This window comes from Muntiacus reevesi, chromosome 9, assembly GCF_963930625.1.
Source record: "Muntiacus reevesi chromosome 9, mMunRee1.1, whole genome shotgun sequence".
NCBI classification, from domain to species: Eukaryota; Metazoa; Chordata; class Mammalia; order Artiodactyla; family Cervidae; genus Muntiacus; species Muntiacus reevesi.
The window spans coordinates 6777821-6799208 of record NC_089257.1 but is presented as its reverse complement, the minus strand read 5'-3'; the positions used below and the strand labels follow the sequence as shown (position 1 = coordinate 6799208).

Sequence of the window (21388 nt, the reverse complement as noted above, 5' to 3'; positions counted from 1 at the left end):
CTTGAGAGTCTGGACAGCAAGGAGAACAAACAAGCCAATCCTAAAGGAAATGAACCGTGATTATTCATTGGAAGAACTGATGCTGAAGCTGAAGTTCCAAAATTTTTTCCACCTGATTAGAAGAGCCGACTCACTGGAAAAGACCCTGATGCTGGGAAAGATTCAGCGTAGGGGGAGATGGGGGTAACAGAGAATGGTATGGTTGGACGGCATCATTGACTCAATGGACATGTATTTGAGTAAATGCCAGGGAAGCCTGGCGTGGTACAGTCCACGAAGTCACAAAGATTCAGACACGCTTAGCGACTGAACAAGAAGAAGCTCTGATTCTGGAAACAGTCTGATATATTTGCAAGCATTGTGGAGAAAAACAGTAAAGAAAATACTGTATCAGGTGAAGCAAAAGTAGCTGTGACATTTCTTTTAATTTAATAGGAAAAACAATAGTAATTATACATAAAATTGAGAAACAAATGTTGCCAAAATGACTAATAACAATAATATATAAGTGAATGGCACTTGCTTTATAGGGATTAGGCTTCAATAATTTTTATAATAGAATATTTTATAAGTTGATTAATTATAATGTCCCTACTTTGTTATCTTTTAGGTTACAATGATTTCTTTAAGAAATAATGACAATTTCATAAACAAATATCCCAAGAAAATATTTTTCAGAATATCATGCATCTTATTAGCATTTCTATAATCAGAAAAATAAATAAAAGTTACTTTCTTAAATAGCTTTAGTCTAGGTTGTAGATACTTTCATATCTAATTAATTAACAAATATGCTTCTATAGTTTATAAGCATATTTTTAGTGCAATAATTTAAGATCATTTTGATAATTTGCTCATACGATCCTGGAGGAAAGCTTATTCTAACTGAAAAAAAAATGAATAGAAGCATTCCATTAATTCATAGGCAGGATAGTTTGAAAATCTGTCTCTCTCATGTTAACTAGATGTTATCCTAACAAAATGGGAAAATAATTAGAACACTTAATTAGTTTCCTTTTTTTCCCTTAAATGTCTGTCCTTCACAGCCTTCAACTTAATATCAGATACTTCATAATCATGCTATTTAAAGTATAACTTACATTTCTAACACTGCCACATTATTTCCAATTTCATTTTTAATATTAGAGTTACTGATTTTATATATACAAGATCCTCATTTTCATACTTATGTGATTTAAAGAGAACATTTTGTATGATAAATTACAAGGACTAGCATTGCTGCTAAGACAAATTCGTTTTTTATGACATATTTCTCCTTTTTAATATGAGCATTTCTAGTATAAATATAAATATTTCATGGTAGTGCAGGTAGAATTAGCAGGTACATACTGTGCAATCAGTTCAGTTCAGTCACTCAGTCGTGTCCAACTCTTTGCAACCACATGAACCGCAGCACACCAGGCCTCCCTGTCCATCACCAACTCCCAGAGTCCACCCAAACCCATGTCCATTGAGTCGGTGATGCCATCCAACCATCTCATCCTCTGTCGTCCCCTTATCCTCCTGCCCTCAATCTTTCCCAGCATCAGGGTCTTTTCCAATGAGTCAGCTCTTTGCATCAGGTGGCCAAAGTATTGGAGTTTCAGCTTCAACATCAATCCTTCCAATGAAAACCCAGGACTGATCTCCTTTAGGATGGATTGGTTGTTCTCCTTGCAGTCCAAGGGACTCTCAAGAGTCTTGTCCAACATCACAGTTCAAAAGCATCAATTCTTCTGCGCTCAGCTTTCTTTATAGTCCAACTCTCACATCCATACATGACCACTCGAAAAACCATAGCCTTGACCAGATTGACCTTTGTTGACAAAGTAATGTCTCTTTTTTTAAATATGCTATCTAGTTTGGTCATAACTTTCCTTCCAAGGTGTAAGCTTGTTTTAATTTCAAGGTTGCAGTCACCATCTGCAGTGATTTTGGAGCCCCCCAAATAAAGTCTGACACTGTTTCCACTGTTTCCCCATCTATTTGCCATGAAGTGATGGAACCGGATGCCATGATCTTAGTTTTTTATATGAATTGAACAATTAATCTAAATAAGTGTCCAGTGATCATTTTATTATCTCTTTAAAAAAAAAAAAGGAAGCCAAATACTTAACAATTTGGGTAAATACTGATAAATACTAAAGACTGTTTTTAGGTTTATTTTAATTTTCTTTCACTATCCGGATATTGCTAATTTGGTTGTCGGGTACAAACTAGTCTTATGATTCTCGGGGCATGTTATTTTGTCCGTTTGTTTTTGTTATTTCTTTTATAACCAAGTTGTCTTACACAAAAATTTGTGAATAAGCTTAATGTTTCGCAACAGCTTCAAAGGTTTCTCTCAAGACCTGTACCAATTCTTGGCTAAACTAATTCTATTTGCTCTCTGTGTAACTGTTCATCCTATTCTCAATTATCCTGATTGAGTTTGCTCTACCTTGACATTCAGGATCCTCTGGTATTAAGGTTTTCTATATTGTAACATTTTGCTTTTTTAATTACTCACTAAATACGTATTATGCAGAGTAACAAAGGAGGCAGAAGAGTGATGAATATCTATATCAGTACATTCCCTTAACTAATTTTATCTGTACCCTTCTTTCTCTTTAATATTTTTTTCTCTTCCATCTTAAGTATAAGGTTTTTTCTTTTTTTCTTTAATATAACCCCTATGTGACACAAATGCTATCATTTCTCCATGAATTTCTCAAAATCATACCAAAAATCTGATTAATGTTGACGTCTGTTGAGGCATATGACAAGGGGAATTAACATGTAATCAGCATGTTTATAGATAAAATTTAATTTAAATTGTATATGCAAAATTTATCTTTTGTGTTTGAAAGTAATTATTATTTACTATAGCTTGATTGAAATTTTACTTACCAGGTGATTATCTCTTTAGATAAAATCCTTTATCTCTGAGTAAATGGTCGCAATGTTTTCAACACAGTCAGAATCTTAACCATACTACTGAAGTTACTGAATTTTATCTTAAAATCAGCTCACATGAATCCTGGTTCTGGGACTTTTCTGCCCTTACAGAAATAGGAATTACTTTCCTGATTTTTGAAACGAAAATTATCTAAATTTTTAGATGATCTAAAAATGATTTTGATTTTTAAAACTGAATCATCATTGGCGTTTTGGTTGAATAGTGCTTTTGCTTTCTACCAAAAGTTATATCTCCTCTGTGGTTCTGGGAATGGAACCACATAAGCCTTCTGTTCCAAGAGGTGTTTAAATAGATGACCTTGGAGATTATAACCCCCAACCTCCTTCTCACTTTTTGTAAGGGTGAGACAGCTTCCCAAAGAAAAGCTGGCCAAGTCCTTAAAAAATAGTTATGTCACAGCTATTAATTCCTTATACTCTGAGGAATATGATTACAAACTGAAAGCCCACTTGTGTTCAATCCTGAGACTCTAAATCATGTCCTTTATGCTGAAACAAAATTTGAGCAAAACTAAGAGATAATGTCTGAACAGAGGAAATCTTAGAAAACACTGAAGAAGCCAAAGGCCAAGAAAATCAGAAACAGGCTTTTTATTTTATTTTTTGATGTGGACCATTTTTAAAGTCTTTATTGAATTTGTTACAATATTGCTTCTGTGCTTCTGTTTTAAGCTTTGGGTTTTCGGTCATGAGGCATGTGGGATCTTAACTCCCCAATCCAGGGATCGAACCCACACTTCCTGCACTGGAAGGCAGAGTCTACTGAACTGTCAGGGAAATTCCAGACCCAGTTTCGAAGTTTGGTTTACTATGGAATAAACTGTTTGGAAATAGAATGAAAAATATTCTGTGTTGCTTCAAATCTAAAGCCCCTCCCAACCTCACTAGATGCTTTATTGTATAGTTTAAATTTCAACTTGTTTAAAATATGTGTTTATTGCAGTAGAAATGTAACTGCATTGTTACACTTCAGATGAGGTGGTCAAAGTAATGTGCATTTGAAGAAAATTAATTTGTATCACAACATATGATACTTTAAAAAGTAATATCTGTGTGTGTAAATGGAATGCATATTCCAGAGTCTCTGGTTCAAGTGAGCTGTAGCTGTCCATAAGATCTCATCAGGTTTATAAACCTCTATTTCCATAAAATATACAAACTTCTATTTCCGTAGAATTTTTGTAGTTTCTCGATGTTATGAAATGTCATTAACACTGTCGACATACTTTTCTCTATTAATTTTGCTCTGACACTAACGTGAACACTGCCTTTCTTTTCATTAGTACTTACCCACTCAACCTTCTCCCTTGCTTTTAGCCACTTTGCATCTCTACTGTTTAGGTTAATCTCTTTCAAACGTTGGTGGTGGTTTAGCTGCTAAGCTGTGTCCAACTCTTGCAACCCCATGGACTGTAACCAGCCAGTCTCCTCTCTCCATGGGATTTTCCAGACAAGAATACTGGAGTGGGTTGCCATTTCCTTCTCCAGGGGATCTTTCTAACCCAGGAATTGAAGCTGGATCTCCTGCATTGCAGGTAGATTCTTTATGGACTGAGTTAAGAGGGAAGCCCATTTAAAATATATGACTATATTTAAAAGTCTAGTCTGATAATTATTATCTTTTAGCTCAATAAATTAAATCAAACACTCTGACATATCTTCATGGATTCATTTCTATAGTTCTATATCTGCTTTATATTTTTAATATATTTTTATTTTTAATCTGTCCTCTTTTCTTGTCTTTTAAGAATAAATTTGTTTGTTTTCCCCTCCTGAAATTTTGGAAATTTTAATTTCTGTCATTGCTATAGAAATTTGTCACATGTGAATCCTATTTATTATTTAAAAGAAGATTTTTTTTTCTCAGTAAGTCCCAAGAAATATGCTTCTTTCTTTCAATAAGAATCATGGGATTCTGAAGCAGCTGACCTCAAGTGAAAGCACTTCACTGCTGGAGATAGTGGTCCCAGGCCATCTTATACTGGTCTTCAGGGGAACAAAGGTTCACATTACGTCTGTTTTTACAGTTCTTAAATGCACAGCTAAAATAGACACTCTTGTTTTCCCATTTATTTTTATTAGTTGGAGGTTAATTACTTTACAATATTGTAGTGGTTTTTGCCATACATTGACATGCATCAGCCATGGATTTACATGTGATCCTTTCATTGGATTTTTGATTCTTATTATGCCCAAATGTAAGCCCATGGAATATAATTTCTGTGTCATTACTATGTAGCCAAAATAACACTGTATCTCTGATGGACATGCATATATTAAGGTCACCATAATAGCAACAACAAAAACAAAACATAAACAATAGGGGGCATTAATTGCTATTACAAGTACTTCTCAAATTACTTGTTTAGCTTGTGGATAGATATACCTTGAACATTGACAATGGATGTTCATAAATTATCTAGATGATGACTTCAACTGCACTTCCTGCTTCAGATTCACCTACTTATTTAACTTACATGCACAGTACATCATGCGATAAACCAGGCTGGATGAAACACAAGCTGGAATCAAGATTGTTGGGAAGAAATATCAATAACCTCAGATATGAAAATGACACCACTTATATGGCAGAAAGCGAAGAAGAACTAAAGAGCCTCTTGATGAAAGTGAAACAGGAGAATGAAAAAGTTGGCTTAAAACTCAACATTCAAAAAACTGTGATCAAGGCATCCGATCCCATCACTTCATGGCAAGTAGATGGGAAAACAATAAAAACACTGAGAGGCTTTATTTTTTTGAGCTTCAAAATCACTGCAGATAGTGACTGCAGCCATGAAATTGAAAGAAAAGCTATGACCAACCTAGACAGCATATTAAAAAACAGAGACATTACTTTGTCAACAAAGGTGCATCTAGTCAAAGCTATGCTTTTTCCAGTAGTCATGTATAGATGTGAGAGCTGGACCATAAAGAAAGCTGTGTGTCGAAGAATTGATATTTTTGAACTGTGGTATTGGAGAAGACTCTTGAGAGTCCCTTATACTACAAGGAGATCAAACCAGTCAATCCTAAAGGAAATGATTCCTGAATATTTTTTGGAAGGACATACATTGAAGCTGGAACTCCAGTACTTTGGCCACCTGATGCGAAGAACTGACTCATTGGAAAAGATCCTGATGCTAGGAAGGATTGAAGGTAGCAGGATAAGGGGACCACAGAGGATGAGATGGTTGAATGGCATCACTGACTTGATGAGCATGAGTTTGAGCAATCTCTGGGAGTTGGTGATGGACAGAGAAGCCTGGCATGCTGCAGTCCATGGGGTTGCAAAGAGTCAGACACAGCTGAGCGACTGAACTGAATTGAACTGAAGTGAAAAACAAAGTGGTAAATTTTCCACCATGAAGAAGCTCAGTGAGAATGATATCTAAGAGGTTAGTTTTGAACATGTCTTGTACGCTCAAGAAATGTTCATGAAACCCTTGCCAAATTGCCTCTTTTCCCTCAGTCAACTACTGTGATCTTATGGTGAGTTGGCCAAGGAGGAAACACATGATTGCATCTGTTTGCATTTAGTTCTACCAGAAAATCTGGGACTGACTCAACATGGAATGTTATAGCATTACAGCCTCAAACATGAATATTCCCAAAAGGATAACAGTGAAGAAATTCTTCTCAGTAGTCAAAACCTCAGCCAATGCATTTTATTGTCTAGTTTGTATAGGCAATGGGATGTCTAGATATGTAGGACTGTTTCTAAACATGGCATTTGCTAATGGTTTCACTGGACATTTAACTATTTAGAAAGCATAGCATGGAAGGTGTGAAAATGAGATATATTTTTTCACAGTTTCCATACTATACAGAAGCCCAAATTAGTCCATTGAAAACCCACACATACAGGACAGATGCAGAGTTTTATGGCCAGCAGCTCAGCTGAGGTCCAAGTTCACAGCCAACCTCAACTTCTAGGCATGAAATTCAAGGTATTAAAAAATTTCAGCTTCTAGTTAATGAACATTTTTTAAATTTATTTTTTACTGAAGGATAATTGCTGTGCAGAATTTTGCTGTTTTCTATCAAATCTCATTGTGAATCAGCCGTAGATATACATATTTCCCCTCTTCTAGCTCCCTCCCAACTTTTGAATTATCTAAACTTCGACCCCAGACATCATGGAACTTAGATAAACCATCCTCAGTATATCTAAATTTCTGATCCCAATCACAGAAACAAAGACTAATTTAGCATTGTGTACTTTTCATACATTTAATTAGTTACTATCTTTTCCTTTTTAAGTTTTGAGTATTAATTTTACAATCTTTTCTTATTGTGACAAATTATTCAAGAAAGATTGCAACCTGAACTAGAAGAGAAACTAACATTGTCCAGAAGGTTTAGGATTTGCATTTCCTTTTTGGGAGAGAAAGAGGGAGACTATGAGAAAGAGGGAGACTATCTTTGCAGAAGCATCTTATTTGGCAAAAACAAAGATGTCATTGTTTTTTATAAAGAGATTCAAATTTCATGTAGAAGAGTGGTAATAAACTCTAAGTAGCCAAAGGAGTTAAATGTTACACTCATTTACCTATTAGCTTGAACTCAAAAATCCACCTTTAAATGCTCTCCTCTGAGAAACTGGAAGTAAAATCTAACAATATTTGTCCTCTATTAGATGACTTCCTATTAGTTTATGTCATTAAGAGCACCCTAGAATAAGACTGGCAATTCAAAGGAAAGAATTAGAGAATTGGCTATATGCTAGTAGAGAATTTATGTTTCAGTAATTAAGGATGCTTATTTAATATTGATCTGATATTTTAAGTGGGCTTACCTGTTAGCTCAGATGGTAAAGAATCTGCATGCAAAATGGGAGACTCTTGTTAGATCTCTGAGTGGACAGTATCTCCTGGAGAAGGGAATGGTTGCCCACCCCAGTATTCTGTCCTGGAGAATTTCATGGACAGAGGAATATGGCAGGTTACAGTCTATGAGTTTGCAAAGAGTTAGACATGACTAACTAGCACTTTCACTTAAAGAACTGACATAATTATTTTACTCAAATCTAGTAAATTTAAATAAAACTTATCAATATATCCACTTCCCACTATTCTCCACCTACCATTTCTTATAAAATTAAGCATTTCAAAAGAAAAAAAGAGAAACTTTCATACATATATATAGGAAGAAATAAAATATTTTATTGCACAGTCAAAATAGAATGTCAAATTAAGGAATTCTTGGGGCAGGTATGAGAAGAGAAAAGAGGGAAAATAAACATGAAAAAAATTAAATTTCCCAACCAGGAGAGACCTGAGAAAACGCTGAAGAGTCTGTAGCCAGGTTTGCAATCATTGTAAACTCCTTATATATCATCCCATACGTACTATTTTCAGGGCTGATGATATTTCTAGCCCTAAAGTGACTTTCTGAAATATTTTTTCATGCAGGTTACTGCCCTTTCTTAAGAAATTGATGATACCACACTTTCTTCACAGCATTCTTCATCTCCAAGTTTCTCAATGTATAGATCAGAGGGTTGAACATGGGGGCAATGATGGTGTAGAAAAGAGCAAACACTTTGTCTTCCGGAAAAGTTTCAGCTGGTCGAATGTAGATAAAGAGGACAGGCACGAAGAATAGGACCACAACGGTGATGTGAGAACTGCAAGTGGAAAGAGCTTTGGTGCGGCTCTCTGCAGGGTAATCCCTGACTGTGTGTAATATCAGAAAATAAGAAGCCATCAAAATTACAAAAGTCACCAAGGCAATCAGACCTGAATTAACAACTACCAGGAGACCAATCCTGTATGTATCCATGCAAGCCAATTTCAGCAAAGGATACACATCACAGAAGTAGTGATCAATCTCATTGGGGCCACAGAAGGGTAAAAAGATGGTGAGGAGAAACTGACTGGCAGAGTGTATAAGTCCCCCAGTACAGCAGGCGATGATGATTGTGTTACACTTTGGTCTGCTCATGATGACGGTGTAGTGCAGAGGTTTGCAGATGGCCACATAGCGGTCATAGGCCATTCCTGTGAGGATAAAAATCTCGATGGCTCCAAGGAAGTGAAGGATAAAAAGTTGTGTCATGCAGTTACTATAAGAAATGGTCGTCCTTTCTGCCAATAAATCAGTCATTAGTTTGGGTGTCACCGTCGATGTGTAGCAAAGGTCAGAGAGGGAGAGATAATTAAGGAAGAAATACATAGGTTGGTCAATGAGAGGACTGCATACAATAGAAATCATTATGAGCAAATTTGCCATCCAAATAGCAATGTAGCAAAACAAAAATAAGACAAAGCAGAAGATTTCAATTTTCTTATTTTGAGATAGTCCCAAGAGAATAAACACAGTGACATTATTTCTATTTTCCATGATCCAGTGCAGTAAAAAGGCAGAACAGTTCCCTGAAAGGACATAGTGCATAAGTTGATATCAGAAATATTCAAGGAGAAAACCTATGATAACACTAATGTCTGCTATTTCTGTTATTTGCAAAAATGAAAATAGAGTTTTAGATGTAGATAAAAGGGACTTATGGTTACCAAGGGGAAAGGAGGGAGACATAAACTGGGAGACTAAAATTGACATAAACACCCTACTATAAATAAAATGGATACTAAAAAGGGTCTGCTCTATAACACAGGGAATTCTGCTCAGTACTCGATAATGACCCATTGGGAAAAGAATCTAAAAGAAGAATGGATCTATCTATGTGTATAACTGATTCACTTTGCTGTCCAGCAGAAAGTAAACACAACATTGTAAATCAACTCTAGTCCAATAAAAATTAATTAAAGCACACTAATAGCATGAAACTGTGTTTAATGAACACAATTCCAGCTTCACAAAATGAAAATTTGATAGTATTCTTTGTTTCTGATTAGTTTCATGATTTTCACAAGTCCATCTTTAAGAGCATTAGGTTCAAAATAAACAAGAAATATAAATATATTTGATCAATCAGTCAAATTATTTAAAAATAATGATTAGTTGTGAAATATTTCCCACTTCTAAAAAAAATACAAGTTCTTGAAAAGAAACATTGCTCTGTATGTCTACAAACTCAAATTTGTTAAAGACACAATTAAGCATAAGTATTACAAAGTTTACCTTTAATGATATAGAAGAAAGTATAAAACCTAAAAATATGCACTAGTAGAAAATATCCTGCTTCAAAATAATTTTAACATGAGGTAGAATATAAAATTAAATATTTATGTATATAATGATACATGTATATTTACAAAGAGGAAGATGAAAGCTATGCAAGAAGCCAATGCAATTGGTTTGAAAAATTTTGATTCCTTAGTTATATTTTTATTACTGACTTAAGATGGTAAAGTTCTAACATTTTATAACAGAAGTATGTTTATTTCTGGCACATTAATAAAAACCATATACTAAATCAACCACAGAATAGAATGGTAGCTAAAACTAAAAACAGAGAAACAAAAGGAAATTTTACCTTCATGACTTTGCCCTTTACTTACTGAATCATACTTTAAGAGTCAATATTTTTCTCAGTGGTTAGAATTGGAGTACGACTTTCTCTTCCTTATTTGTCCAATCTAAGACTTTTCCAGAACCCACGTGTAAAAATTTTACACTGAATAGTTCAGAGAAAAAGTGCATGGGAGGTGTGTGGGAAAGGCTTGCTGAGGACAAACATTTGGGGTCTAGAATCCATTACCAATTACACTGCAGTGTGTGAAGTCGGTACAAAACACTTTATTCCTCTAGATTTAGGCTACCTCTCATTGAAAAAGACCTTGTTGCTGGGAAAGATTGAAGGCAAAAGGAGAAGAGGGTGGGTGGATGAGGATGAGATGGTTAGATAGCATCACCAACTCAATGGACATGAATTTGAGCAAACTCCAGAAGATGGTGAAGGACAGGGGAGCCTGGCGTGCTGCAGTCCATGGGGTCGCAAAGAGTCAGACACGACTTAACAACTGAACAACATTTGTAAAATGGTGAAATATTTTATATTTTATCACAAAATACTCAAATCAATAAATAGTCATTGTTTTATTAGCCATGGAATTATTGTTTGATATTTTTATTATATGTATTCTTGTGTTACCAGTGACTGTCAATAATAAAGTTAACTAAATATAACTTTCATATAGAAATTGAAGGTTTAAAGCCATACAATTATTTTAAACTGGAAGAAAATGTTGAGATATCCTAGACAAATCCTCTTATTCTAAATAGACAGGATTTTACTTAAAAACTTATGGGAAATATACAAAATATGAATAAAGGTAGCTTGAAACATTTCATAAACAATCTGTTAAATCATATGGATTTGACATATGGAAATACAAACAATTCACTTGGGGTTGACCATAGCCTCTAAGAATGTAGTTTGTGTCTCAACACTAATGACAAATATTACATAGAACTGGTAACTACATATGCCAAGTGTTCTTACTATCAATGTTGATCCCAAAATACATTATAAGTAATTAAAAGTAATTAAAACCTTTCTTTAAAGTTTGTTACATATCTTCTGCCCTAATCTTGTAGCTATATTTAATCAGTTAATATATAAATTCTCTTCTTATCACTCTCTTTTACTGACAAAATTAATTCTGTCACATCCAAAAAGAAAAGTGCTTTGCAATGAAGCCTTAAAACAATTAAATTATATCTATGGTAAAATTTTAAGATTTAAAATTAGTTTGCAGTGTAGCTATGGAAAAGTAAGGTTTCATGCCTCCAGTTATATCATAGAAATATTTCCTCATCTCTCTCTCTCTCTCCCCTATATAAAGGTTAATCTAAAATGATATTTAAAATGCTGATTTGGTCAACTTGAAGCAATCACTTGTTCATTTGAATAGACATAAACAAAGCCATTATTTTAATTATGGGCATGGACGCTATGGAGAACAGTGTGGAGATTCCTTAAAAAACTGGAAATAGAACTGCCATATGACCCAGCAATCCCACTTCTGGGCATACACACTGAGGAAACCAGATCTGAAAGAGACACGTGCACCCCAATGTTCATCGCAGCACTGTTCATAATAGCCAGGACATGGAAGCAACCTAGATGCCCATCGGCAGACGAATGGATAAGGAAGCTGTGGTACATATACACCATGGAATATTACTCAGCTGTTAAAAAGAATTCATTTGAATCAGTTCTAATGATATGGATGAAACTGGAGCCCATTATACAGAGTGAAGTAAGCCAGAAAGATAAAGACCAATACAGTATACTAACACATATGTATGGAATTTAGAAAGATGGCAACAATAACCCTATATGCAAAACAGAAAAAGAGACACAGATGTACAGAACAAACTTTTGGACTCTGTGGGAGAAGGCGAGGGTGGGGTGTTTCGAGAGAACAGCATCGAAACATGTATATTGTCTATAGTGAAACAGATCACCAGCCCAGGTTGGATGCATGAGACAAGTGCTTGGGGCTGGTGCACTGGGAAGACCCAGAGGGATCAGGTGGAGAGGGAGGTGGGAGGGGGGATCGGGATGGGGAACACATGCAAATCCATGGCTGATTCATGTCAATGTATGACAAAATCCACTACAGTATTATAAAGTAATTAGCCTCCAACTAATAAAAATGAATGAAAAAAAAATAAAATACATAAAGACAGACTAATATTTAAAAAAATAATAATAATAATTATGGGCATGGAAAAAAACAACCAGTTTAAAATTTTTCCCACCCCCAAATTAAACAGGAACATTTTAGTTTATACCTAAATAAATTAAGCCTATAAAGAAACTAAAGCTTTTACAATAATTTACCAAAGCCAACTGTTCTGTCTCAATTTCATACAGTATTAATGTTTCTTCTAATTAAATTTTACTTTCTAATCAAAGAGTTTTGTTAAACATGTGTTTGGTCTCAAATTTTCTCAATTCTCAAGGCCACAAACATTTCTTTAATTCCTTTCTTGGTAGTTTTCTCTTTTTGCTAACTTCCCCTACAGTTGTATCCCATAATGCTTAAACTAGTGTTTAGATTTCTAGCTTCTCAATTTTACTGGGAGATCTCTAGCTTTTATTGTTGACACAGTCATCAGTTTCAAGTGTGAACTCTTAACTGCATTTCCTGTAACATTTTTCTGTATCTAAAGTGTAGAGAAATAGCTTCTTCCCTAAATAATTCAGAGAATTATGGGATTCAAATTTTAAAATAGATAGAAACTTTGAAAAAAAAATAAAACAGTAAGCAAATGAAACAATCTAAATTCAATTTGATATATATACCAAATGATGAATATAGTCTTGACAATTTAATAATATATTCTTCAGTTAAGATTTTACACAACCCTGGGGTTCTCCACTATTATTAAAGGTAAAGTTTAGGAAAACATTAAAATTGAGGAAGTGAAATTGCTTGGGTTTATATTCTGGCTTTGCTAAGAGTGAGTATATGGCCTCAATATGTTATTTAATTACACTAACAACAGTCTCATAATTCTTTTATTAGTTTACAATTTCACATTATCATGTGCCTAACTTTCTTCTAAACATTGTGTAAACAAATTTTTCAACCATCTCTATAACTCTAATAAATATTAGTAGTAAACTTAGCTTACAAATGGGGAAATTGAGTTTTAGAAAAATTAAAAATGAGTGCAAGATGGTCTTAGTAAGTGGTAGAGTCAAGATCTAAAACAGCATATATCTTACTTAGCAATATACTTGGTAAAATGTTACACAGTTACCATAGTTCCTGATACTTTATGCATGTTCAGTAAATATATGACGCTGTTAATACTCGGAACAGAGAGCTTCGTTGACTCCAATATTTCAGATTTCAATCTATGCCAAAGTAAATTCATACATCCTTAATCTGCATGAATTTAAATTTCTCAAGGAAAGAAAGACCATCTTACATTCTGCCTAGAATATTAAGAAATGCCTGTACATGCTTAATTTTAAATTCTAGACACTTCTCCTGGATCTGCATCTGTCAGATCTTCTCCAGAATTTGACATCTGCTGATTTTTCTTAGATTATCATACTGCCAGCAGATGAGCACTTTGTTGATGAGCATGTCCACCCCCACATCTGTTGTGAGAATTAATTAGATAAGAGGTGTGAGTTAGCCAATATATATTAGAGGCTCAATAAATATTTCCAATGATTTTATCTTTGGTGTATCTCCATAATCATTTTTTTTCTATGAATGGCTAATGTATGACATTGAGAGAAATGTGAATTCAAGCCACAGAATGAAATACTCTGAACAGTAGGTGAATGACCGGAATGAGGAAAGAATGGCAGGACTGAAAGGAAGTGATATGAATCGATTCACAACAATTGAAGTGGAAGAACATGTGTAGGGAGTTATATCTCCTCCTTTCCATGATGCTACCCAAACGTGAGGAGCTGAAATGATTATAAGATACCATTTATTTAACCAATAATCAATAACTATTTGTTGAAATAACTTCAGTTGTTTTAAAATGGTATATAAAGTATTCAAATCAATGAAGTTATCAGCACCACATTTGTTACAGGAAATATGGGTGGAGAGCAAGGTATATAGAGATAAAGTAAAGAGACTCAAATTTTGAGATATCTCCTTTTGACTTTTTGTGTCCTGCCTAGAGTCTTTGATTAACTTAATTCTTGAGCCATCTTTTCTTCCTTTTTTTTTGTCAGGATGGGGGATCATGGATCATGACAATGGATACTGGAAGGATCTTATTTTTCTATTTTTCTTTTGGATTTGTTTTTTCTCACTTTCTTGGTAATCTGTGAGTCATTTATTTTCTTAGTGAGCACTTTGCCCATTTTCTACCAAAAGTCTTAATGCTATTTTCCTCTTATTCAGCAAAGTATGATTTCTCTATCACTGTCTGATTTCCTATTGGAACATCAGAGCACACTCAACAGGCAACTCCTTGAATTTATTACTACTCTAATCACAAAACAAATTATAAAAATCAGAGATGGTACCTATACTTAACTTTAACTAGCAGTCAACCTGTTATCTATGAGTAAAAGGAAAATCTATTCAGCTATCACATAGTCAGGCAGGATCATGGAAAGGAGGAGAAATCATTCACCACACATGTCCTTCCACTCCAATTGTCGTGAGTCCATTCATATCACTTCTTTCAGTCTTGCCGTTCTTTCCTCACTGAAATTCTGGTCATTCACCTACTGTTCAGAGTATTTCATTTTGTGTCTTGAATTCACATCTCTCTCAATATCATTCATTAGCCATTCGTAGAAAAATAAAAGTGTCATTGTAGAGCCACTGTCACTCAACCAGTGTTCACACAGTGAGAGGACACACCCTCAGAGGAACAGCTTGCAGAAAGTGGCCTAGTGTGAGTATCCACCAGAGTCTAACCACCATCTATATTTTCATCTCTAAGGTTATTCCCCACAATGTTCAAGCTCACATAACTAATAAGCAAAAATAAAATGTACATTCTAAAACTATATATATATATTATTCTAGAACACTATGTTTTGCAAGTTGTTTGAATTTATGTTCCCGAATCGTGAGCTCACCAAGTGGATTTCCTCTAGACCCAAGTCATCAGATCCACTGAAGTGAGCATCAAAGCTGGATTATAAATAGGATGCAGGCCACCACTTGCACAAGGTTTTGTGTGTGATTTAGGAAGCTCAGTTATTAGACATTCATTCCTCCTGGGCCTCAGTGACTGAATTCCTTGCACTTCACTCAGAGTTTGTGATATAAACAACTTTGTGGGATTTTTTGCCTTGAGGGGCTTACCCTTTCCATGATTTCTGTAATCTGCTGCTGCTGCTGCTGCCAAGTCACTTCAGTTGTGACCGTCTCTGTGTGACCCCATAGACGGCAGCCCACCAGGCTCCCCCGTCCCTGGGATTCTCCAGGCAAGAACACTGGAGTGGGTTGCCATTTCATTCTCCAATGCATGAAAGTGAAAAGTGAAAGTGAAGTCTCTCAGTCGTGTCCGACTCCTAGCGACCCCATGGACCGCAGCCCACCAGGCTCCTCCATCCGTGGGATTTTCAGGCAAGAGCCCTGGAGTGGGGTGCCATCACCTTCTTGGTCTGTAATCTGAGGGAGAGAGAAAGGACAGCTCTGGTACCAGGGTTCGCTCCCAGAGTCAGAAAGATCCCCTGGAGGAGGAAATGGCAACCCACTTGGGTATTCTTGCCTGGGACATCCCATGGACAGAGGAGCCTGGTGGGTTGCAATTCATGGGGTCACAAAGAGTCGGACAAAACCAAGCACTGAGCTGAAGTTAACTTATGGCAATTAATAACCTTCACCTCTCCTCAAAAAGATCGTCTTCCCTGAGAGAGTTCGAATGGGTTTTACTTTATTTTCAAGTATTGATTTCCTAGAAAATTATAAGCTAATAAACCTTGGTGTTATTTTTATGAATTTAGAAAACTTCCAAAAAATAATAGAAAAAATTTTCAGTTGAACATGTTTTAATTTTTCCCCAAACATATCATTTCCAAAGGCCTTTCTTTCCTTATTTTCTTCTTTCCCATGTATTTCTGAAGATTCTTTTGCTTCCAATGTGCTATATGAGCAAAATAAATAATAGCAAATGCGTAGTGAGGATTTACTGGGTGTCATATACCAAGGGTTCTCTTTCATCTTAACAAGGTCCTAGTGAGAAAGGCACTAAGTCTCCTAAGTTTACCTATGAGTAAAATCAATAACAGATAATTAATTTATAACATGCCTAATGTTTCGAGGTGTTTTTTGGCAAACTGGCCCCATATAAGCAGGCAGGGAGAGACTGAAAAAAGAGTCAGACGACTCCAGTTTGGAGGTGGCACTTTTACTAAACGAGGGGCCTTACATGGGGGGCTTGTCATGGATGGTTCCAAGGCAAGCAGATCTTTGCATCCTTATGTCAGAAAATTTAAGATCATATACAGGTCTTTCCTGGGTTCATTCACATATCCAGTCCAGATGGTCTCAACAACACCTTAGTATCTCAAGTCTGCATCCTTGAAAACGTCTCCAGCTATGGGGGTGATGTTGTTTAGTTTCTCAGTCGTGTCCAACTCTGCAGCCCCATGGACTGCAACAAGCCAGGTTTCCCTGTCCTTCACCATCTCCCAGAGCTTGCTCAAAATCACTTCCATTGAGTGGGTGATGCCATCCAACCATCTTGTCCTCTGTCATCCCTTTCTCCTCCTGCCTTCTATCTTTCCCAGCATCAGAGTCTTTTCCATTGAGTCAACTGTTCACATTAGGTGGCCAGAGGATTGGAGCTTCTGCTTTAGCATCAGTCCTTCCAATGAAAATTCAGGGCTGATTTCCATTAGGATGGACTAAACAAAGTGATCATATGGATTGCAGCCTTATCTAACTCAATGAAACTATGAGCCATGCCATGTATGACCACTTATCAAGGACAAATCATGGAGGAGAGTTCTGACAATATGTGGTCCACTGGAGAAGGGAATGGCAAACCTCTTCAGCATTCTTGCCTTGAGAACCCCATGAACAGTATGAAAAGGCAAACATTGGGACAGTAAATGGAACTCAAATTCAAGAATGGGAGGACAAATGAGGAACTTCTGATGCTCAGGCCCATCTCATTGCTCTAGCAGTGGTCATGTCCTCTCAATGACCGACACCGGGCAGAGAGGACAGTACCTATAAAAGTCAGAAGGGGAGCTACTTCTAGGGGACAGAAGCAGTGAGGACAGGAAGGAATGGATATTAGACTTTGGAGATTACTATTGTGCTCTATTTCTTGATTCAGGTACAGAGTACAGGTTTATTTCCTTCATAGTTCTGTCTTTCTGTCTCTGTTTTGTTTTTGTTTTTCATTTCTTTATGGATTATATGTCATAATTAATATATGAAAAAATCTGTAAGATGCCTTAAAACCATACATAAGTCAGTGAAACACCCAAGGCAGAGTGTAAGGTTAGATATGTCTTTAAATAATTAACTTGAAAGCAAATTTAGGTATTTCCTCTCTAGTTTTCATGTACAAATATCATAAGCAAATTATTTTTTTTAAATTCACAGTCAGTCTTAGAATTGCCTAATCTATATAACATAGCAACAGTTTCTTTAAGCTAATATGTTTTTAATCACATAAGTCCCTATCAAATCTCAGAGTAACCAATGGAATTGTCATTTTTCTCATAATTTTTCAACTCATCATCTCTAACATTTATAAAGTAAACAATTTGGGCTCTTTGATTTGAAAGTTAATTGAGTTCTACAACTCCCAAGTCCACTTTTACTTCCACATAGAGGTTTTAACACATTGAGTAGGGGAAATTAATTATGCTTCTCGTCTGAAAACATCTTTTGGTACCAAACCCTTCTCATGGCCTTTTTCATCTCTGTGTTTCTCAGAGTGTAGATTAAGGGATTGAACATAGGAGCAATGATGGTATAAAAGAGAGAAAATATTTTGTTCTCAGGGAAAGTGGTAGGGGGTCTGAGGTAGGCAAAGATTGAAGGGCCAAAAAATAAGGTAACCACAGTGATGTGAGACCCACAGGTAGAGAGGACTTTGCGCCTTCCTTCAGCTGAGTGGTTTCTTAAGTTGAATAATATAATGACATAGGACCCAAACAAAAGAACAAAGGTTACTAAGGCAACCATTCCTGAATTGGCAACCACAAGGACACCAGTGATGTAGGTATCAGTACAGGCAACTTTCAACAAAGGAAAAATGTCACAATAGTAGTGATCAATTTCATTGGGGCCACAGAAGGGCAAACTGACTCTCATAGAAAACTGAGAAAAGGCACGGACGGCCCCACCAGCCCAAGCAGCCACGATGAGGAGGTTGCACCTTGTCCTGTTCATGATAATTGTGTAGTGGAGAGGCTTGCAGATGGCAGCACAGCGGTCAAAGGCCATGACTGTAAGGACGAAGACCTCGATGATGCCAAAAAAGCGCATGGTGAAGACCTGCAGCATGCAGTTGCCGTAAGAGGTGGTTTTCCTTCCCAGGAGCAGGTCACTGATCAGTTTGGGTGTCACACAAGAGGTATAGCAGACGTTCATGGAGGATAAGTGGCTGAGGAAGTAGTACATTGGTTGGTGAAAATGAGGCCTACATCGGATGGAGACAAGAATCAGAAGGTTTCCCACCAAGATGGCAATGTAACAAAATAAGAAGAACACAAAGCAAAATATTTGTATGTTTTGGTTATAGGAAAGTCCCAAAAAAATAAATTCTGAGATGTTCCTCTGACTTTCCATATATTGTATACTATCTGCAAATAATTGAGTATCTGAAAAAAAAAAAAATGAAAGAAAATATTTACAATATGATCACAATCATATAAAAGCTGCTAACAAGCCATTAAAGTTAATTTTAACAAATTACCAAAACTAGTTAATAAATTAATGATATTATATTTTTCTTAGGAACCATAGCTCATTTCTTCAGTATTGTTTTCAATTGGCAGTAATGAAAATGCTGCTGCTTCTGGTAAGTCGCTTCAGTCATATCCAACTCTGTGCAACACCGTATACGCCAGCCCACCAGGCTCCCCCGTCCCTGGGATTCTCCAGGCAAGAATGCTGGAGTGGAATAAAAGTAAATTCTATTAAATTTTCAAAATATAATTGTTTAGGCTTCCCAGGTCGCTCTAGAGGTAAAGAACCCGTCTGCCAATGCAGAAGACACAAGAGACACGGGTTCGATCCTCAGATCAAGCATATCCCCTGCAGTAGGAAACGGTAACCCAATGCACACGTCTTGCCTGGAAAATTCCATGAACAGAAGAACCTCCTGGGCTCTGAATCCATGGGTCCACAGTGAGTCGACTGAGCACATGGTTTACAGTACAGAACAGGCATTACAGACATTCCTTGACTCATGGTGGTTTATGTTGCGACTTTACTGACTTTATGATAGTATGAGAATAGCAAGCATCAAGAAGAAACTGTACTTGAATTTTGATCTTTTCTCTAGGCTAGCTATAGGTGATATGATACCCTGTTATAATGCTGGGTCTGAGCAGTGAGTCACAGTAGCCTCCAGTCAGCCTGGTGATCACATAGGTAAAGAACGGATGTACTTACAACCATTTTGTACCAGACAGCCATTCTGTTTTTCACTTTTAGTGGAGTATTCAATAACTTACATGAGGTAGGCTTTGTGTTAGATTGTTAAAAATAGGCTTCGTGTTAGATTGCTGCTATTGTTCAATAGCTAAGTCAAGTCCAACTCATTAGGAACCCATGAACTGCAACACTCCAGGCCCCCCCGTCCTTCACTATCTCCCCGAGTTTCCTCAAACTCATTTCCTTTGAGTCAGTGATGCCATCTGACAATCTCATCCTCTGTTGCTCCCTTCTTTTCTTACCCTCAATCTTTCCCAGCATCAGAGAGTTTTCCAGTGAGTTGGCTCTTTGCATTCAGTGGTCAAAGTATTAGAGATGATTTTGCTCAACTGCAGGCTAATGTAAGTATTCTGAATATGTTTAAGGTAAGCTGGACTAAACTATGATGTCCAGTAGGTTAGATGTATTCAATTCACTTTCAACTTGTATTTTCAGGTTATCATGAATTGATTGGGATGCAATCTCATTGAACATTAAAATGCAGAGACATTACAAAATGCCAACAAAGGTCCATCTAGCCAAGGTTATGGTTTTTCCAGTGGTCATGTATGGATGTGAGAGTTGGACTGTGAAGAAAGCTGAGCACCAAAGAATTGATGCTTTTGAACTGTGATGTTGGAGAAGACTCTTGAGAGTCTCTTGGACTGCAAGGAGATCCAACCAGTCCATCCTGAAGGTGATCAGTCCTGGGTGTTCATTGGAAGGATTGATGCTGAAGCTGAAACTCCAATACTTTGGCCACCTCATGTGAAAAGTAGACTCATTAGAAAAGACCCTCATGCTGGGATGGATTGGGGGCAGAAGAAGGGGACGACAGAGGATGAGATGGCTGGACGGCATCACCGACTCGATGGACACAAGTTTGTGTAAACTCCGGGAGCTGGTGATGGATAGGGAGTCCTGGCGTGCTACATCATGGGATCGCAAAGAGTCAAACACGACTGAGCAACTGAACTGAACTGGACTGAATCTCATTGAATGTCATGAAGATCTGAACTATTTCCCAGAGATAAATTATACCATTACCATTACTTTTAACACTTAAACAGCAGTGTTATTAATGCAGTTTAATAGAGGATGTTTTTTACTTATAATTTTCAAATGTCTCCTTCAGAAAGGTAATTTTTTTTTTTAATTACATGATGCTCCATTCCCCTACCATGATATAAAACACTCTCCTGGATTTGTCTGCAGTCATATGATCATGGAATACAGTGCATGTAATAAAAGTCACCTAAATTATGAGCTGTGTGATTAGGATTATAAGTGCTGTCCCTTGAAATACAAGAGTGAGGGTAGAGTAAGTACTGCATAGTGAACCTGGGGAGCCAATCTTGCTAGCTATTTTATAAGACTAAAATTATTTGAAAATATAGCAAAAATTGTTAGTGATTGACATT

At 36.4% G+C, this 21388-nt stretch overlaps 2 protein-coding genes across 2 annotated transcripts; both read right to left on the bottom strand.

Annotated features, from left to right (window-relative positions):
- Positions 1-8370: 8370 nt before the first annotated feature.
- LOC136174474 (olfactory receptor 4P4-like) lies at positions 8371-9300 on the bottom strand. The gene has a single exon (XM_065944664.1). The coding sequence runs from the start codon at positions 9298-9300 to the stop codon at positions 8371-8373; it is 930 nt and encodes a 309-aa protein (XP_065800736.1).
- An 8882-nt stretch (positions 9301-18182) lies between these two features.
- LOC136174015 (olfactory receptor 4P4-like) lies at positions 18183-19118 on the bottom strand. Its single transcript, XM_065943793.1, has one exon. The coding sequence runs from the start codon at positions 19116-19118 to the stop codon at positions 18183-18185; it is 936 nt and encodes a 311-aa protein (XP_065799865.1).
- Between the last annotated feature and the right edge of the window lie 2270 nt (positions 19119-21388).

Bases quoted from the DNA above. Each gene is read 5' to 3' on its own strand.
- LOC136174474 (XM_065944664.1), bottom strand. From the start codon at position 9,300: ATGGAAAATAGAAATAATGTCACTGTGTTTATTCTCTTGGGACTATCT.
- LOC136174015 (XM_065943793.1), bottom strand. From the start codon at position 19,118: ATGGAAAGTCAGAGGAACATCTCAGAATTTATTTTTTTGGGACTTTCC.